The following is a 2,663-nucleotide window of genomic DNA, read 5'->3' as shown; positions in this document are numbered from 1 at the left end:
CTTAGAAATAGCATCTCTCGAATGTCGTTAGCGACTCCCACATAATTTTAAAATAATCGCAAATAGGGGTAGTTAGGCATACTTTGAGCGGTCCAAATCCTATCTTTTTTTTAATTTGTGCTTTTAAGTTCTAGGAGTAATTAGATATTATTTTCAGCAATTTTTGAGGTTAGTCATAAACACTACACGAAAAATAAAATAATGAAACAAATAATTTACAAAAATTGTATTGCCAAAATAATGTAACAATTACAATAATGTTATCAAATACAAAAATAATACACATGATATCAAAAACTAATCTATGCGCTGTCTACATCACGCCCTAAGACTTCCATCAGAGGCGTCACCCCTAGCGATCCGCAGGCAATCTTCCATGATCTCATATAACTTTGTTCCTACAGTGACCATCCTAAGGTTGAGCACACGCTCCAACCTTTCTGTGATCGCTTCGCAACCTTCACAAGCAACCTGTGATAGTCATAAAAACACGGTTATTACAAAATTTTAATTAAAAAAAATTACAAAACACTAAACCAAATTAAAATACCACTGAATGTCTAGGGAAATCAGCTGCGATTGGAACCTCCGGGATATGTGGCTCGACGTATGCATCCACATCTGGGGCAGGTGGATGTCTGGGCTCATCACCTTCCTGGGTCAGCGTGATGAAAAGGTGAGATATCTGGAAAAATTACTCCATGTAGTCCATTGATACCTGGTTGTGGACAACACAAATCTCACTTGCGGGTGCTAGATGATCCCTTAAATGCATCCACCTGTCGTCTATGTCCTCATACGACAACGAACCAGTAACTGGCGGCGGAGGGATGGTCTGGATGTACCCGAGCTGGCGTACCACCCTCTTTAGTCTGACATAGACCACAACATGACCCCATCTGAGCTGCCCCTAGTAGCATGAAATAAGCTCGAAGCCCCTAACTGCCCGGTGCTCAGTGTAGGGCAACCAAGAAACATTCGTGATCGTCAGAGCATCTAAACGTGCCCTGTACAACGCTCCCTTGATCCCATTCATGTGCGCCTTCATCGTAAGCCACCTGGAGGCACGTGGGGTCGTCTCAGCGTACCCATCATCAGTGACGCACTGATGAACACTGGAAAAATACTCATATATCTAGCACTACACAAATGAAGTGAACATAAGATTAAAAAAAAAATTACAATTCATTATCCAATTTAAACCTATTTACGCACTTTAAAATTTACCTGTAATAGCGTCAAGTACCCACCCATCTGTCGTGTACGGGTCTGCGAAGCTTCATCTAGCTGGTCATACATGTGAACCAGCGTGGCAACTCCCCAGGCATAGCCCCTAGACTGACCTAGGTCTTGAAAACCCTTTAGATGCACCACATGAACATGGGTTGCACTCTTATTAGCAAAAAGAGTACAACCCACCAGGTGGAGGAAGTAAGCACGCGCCGCTGCAATCCAACGTCGGGCTTGGCATCTACTCTGATGCATCTCACGGAGCCATGACAGTCACATGTAATCCCCATAAGCACGTACGGTCTCAGCTCGAGCCTCCTCGCCGGATACCTCTAAAAGCTCCATCAACAGCAAGACCGCCTCGTCCACGCCCAGAGGCTCAAACCTGTGTAATGCCCCTATGATAGGAAGATGAAGGAGACACGCCACATCATCCAGTGTGATCGTCAACTCCCCCACTGGAAGGTGGAAGGTGCTGGTCTCCCTATGCCACCTCTCCGCAAATGCAGATATAAGTCCAGGATCGCCGATGACCACATAACACCCGATCAATGGACTTATTCCGGTGCCGGCAACAAGGCCTTCAATCTCAGGTGCTGGACTCCCAAATTTATCAACTTTCCTACCGTGGGAGACCAGCTTCAACTCAGGTCGTTCCTGAGTTGAATAACACAACATAAAAGTTAATTAGACATTCATTATCACAAACAACACAACAAAAAATAAAAAATTATCAACTACCAACACATCCAAATTAAAATACCTCGCTACGCCAGATACTATATGCCACATGGTCAACAAACGATGTCAGCAATGATGTGTCACGTGGCCCACCAGGGAATCCCTCGCCATGCTCAGCAGGTGATCCCTCAGCACCATCAGCAGCTACGTCTGCAGCATCTACCTCCGCAGTCGAAATGTCCTCGTCCACATGAGGAACATTCTCAATCACATGAGGAATATCCTCAGTCACTTGAGGAGGAACTTCCTCAGTGACATCAACATGAACTCATTGCCTACGGGCAGAAGAGGTAGGTCTATGACGCCAAGGAACATCAACATCATGCTCATCCCGACCCATGCCTCTGTCTGTACCACTACCTAAGGCACGAGCTAAACCTCTTGTTCTAACCATGATCTGAAAATCATGAAGAACATGTAGTTTTTTTGAAAAATTTGTTGAATAGTAAGGGATGTCATGCATCATATAATTGGTAAATAAGGTTTCTCAATAATCATTTGTTGAAAAATTTATAGATAATCAAACACAAATAGGTATGTCATGCAATTTTAGATAGTACAAGTCAAACATCAAAGGAGAGCTTTTGTTATTTTTATTTGCATTTTTTTATGAGTATTTATGAAAATAATAGTGGTTATTTTGGGGGCATAGTAGTGTTTTTTCTACTTTAGTAGTGGTCATGTTTTCACCA

At 43.1% G+C, this 2,663-nt stretch overlaps 2 protein-coding genes across 2 annotated transcripts; both read right to left on the bottom strand.

The window, feature by feature from the left end:
- Positions 1 to 318: 318 nt before the first annotated feature.
- LOC114400386 lies at positions 319 to 1,485 on the bottom strand. The gene is made up of 5 exons (XM_028362821.1): positions 1,228 to 1,485; positions 1,007 to 1,135; positions 719 to 910; positions 551 to 655; positions 319 to 471 (listed from the first exon to the last, which is right to left on the bottom strand). The coding sequence occupies exons 1-5, from the start codon at positions 1,483 to 1,485 to the stop codon at positions 319 to 321; spliced, it is 837 nt and encodes a 278-aa protein (XP_028218622.1).
- Positions 1,486 to 1,503: 18 nt separating this feature from the next.
- Positions 1,504 to 2,365, bottom strand: LOC114400384 (protein MAIN-LIKE 1-like). The gene is made up of 3 exons (XM_028362819.1): positions 2,251 to 2,365; positions 1,994 to 2,214; positions 1,504 to 1,887 (listed from the first exon to the last, which is right to left on the bottom strand). Exons 1-3 carry the CDS (start codon positions 2,363 to 2,365, stop codon positions 1,504 to 1,506), a joined length of 720 nt encoding a protein of 239 aa, XP_028218620.1.
- Between the last annotated feature and the right edge of the window lie 298 nt (positions 2,366 to 2,663).

The sequence above is a fragment of the Glycine soja genome, chromosome 19 (assembly GCF_004193775.1).
Source record: "Glycine soja cultivar W05 chromosome 19, ASM419377v2, whole genome shotgun sequence".
Lineage (NCBI taxonomy): Eukaryota > Viridiplantae > Streptophyta > Magnoliopsida > Fabales > Fabaceae > Glycine > Glycine soja.
The sequence above is the reverse complement of the archived record's forward strand: the minus strand, read 5'-3'. Positions and strand labels throughout refer to the sequence as shown.

What these genes read in the sequence shown, in the direction of transcription:
- LOC114400386 (XM_028362821.1), bottom strand. Translation starts at nt 1,485, where the DNA reads ATGCATCAGAGTAGATGCCAAGCCCGACGTTGGATTGCAGCGGCGCGT. An exon ending in TCAAGGGAGCGTTGTACAGG is followed by an intron (nt 911 to 1,006) that starts GCACGTTTAGAT and finishes TCATGCTACTAG; the next exon opens with GGGCAGCTCAGATGGGGTCA. An exon ending in ATTTCCCTAGACATTCAGTG is followed by an intron (nt 472 to 550) that starts GTATTTTAATTT and finishes TGACTATCACAG; the next exon opens with GTTGCTTGTGAAGGTTGCGA.
- LOC114400384 (XM_028362819.1), bottom strand. Translation starts at nt 2,365, where the DNA reads ATGGTTAGAACAAGAGGTTTAGCTCGTGCCTTAGGTAGTGGTACAGAC. An exon ending in TAGACCTACCTCTTCTGCCC is followed by an intron (nt 2,215 to 2,250) that starts GTAGGCAATGAG and finishes TCACTGAGGAAG; the next exon opens with TTCCTCCTCAAGTGACTGAG. An exon ending in ATAGTATCTGGCGTAGCGAG is followed by an intron (nt 1,888 to 1,993) that starts GTATTTTAATTT and finishes TATTCAACTCAG; the next exon opens with GAACGACCTGAGTTGAAGCT.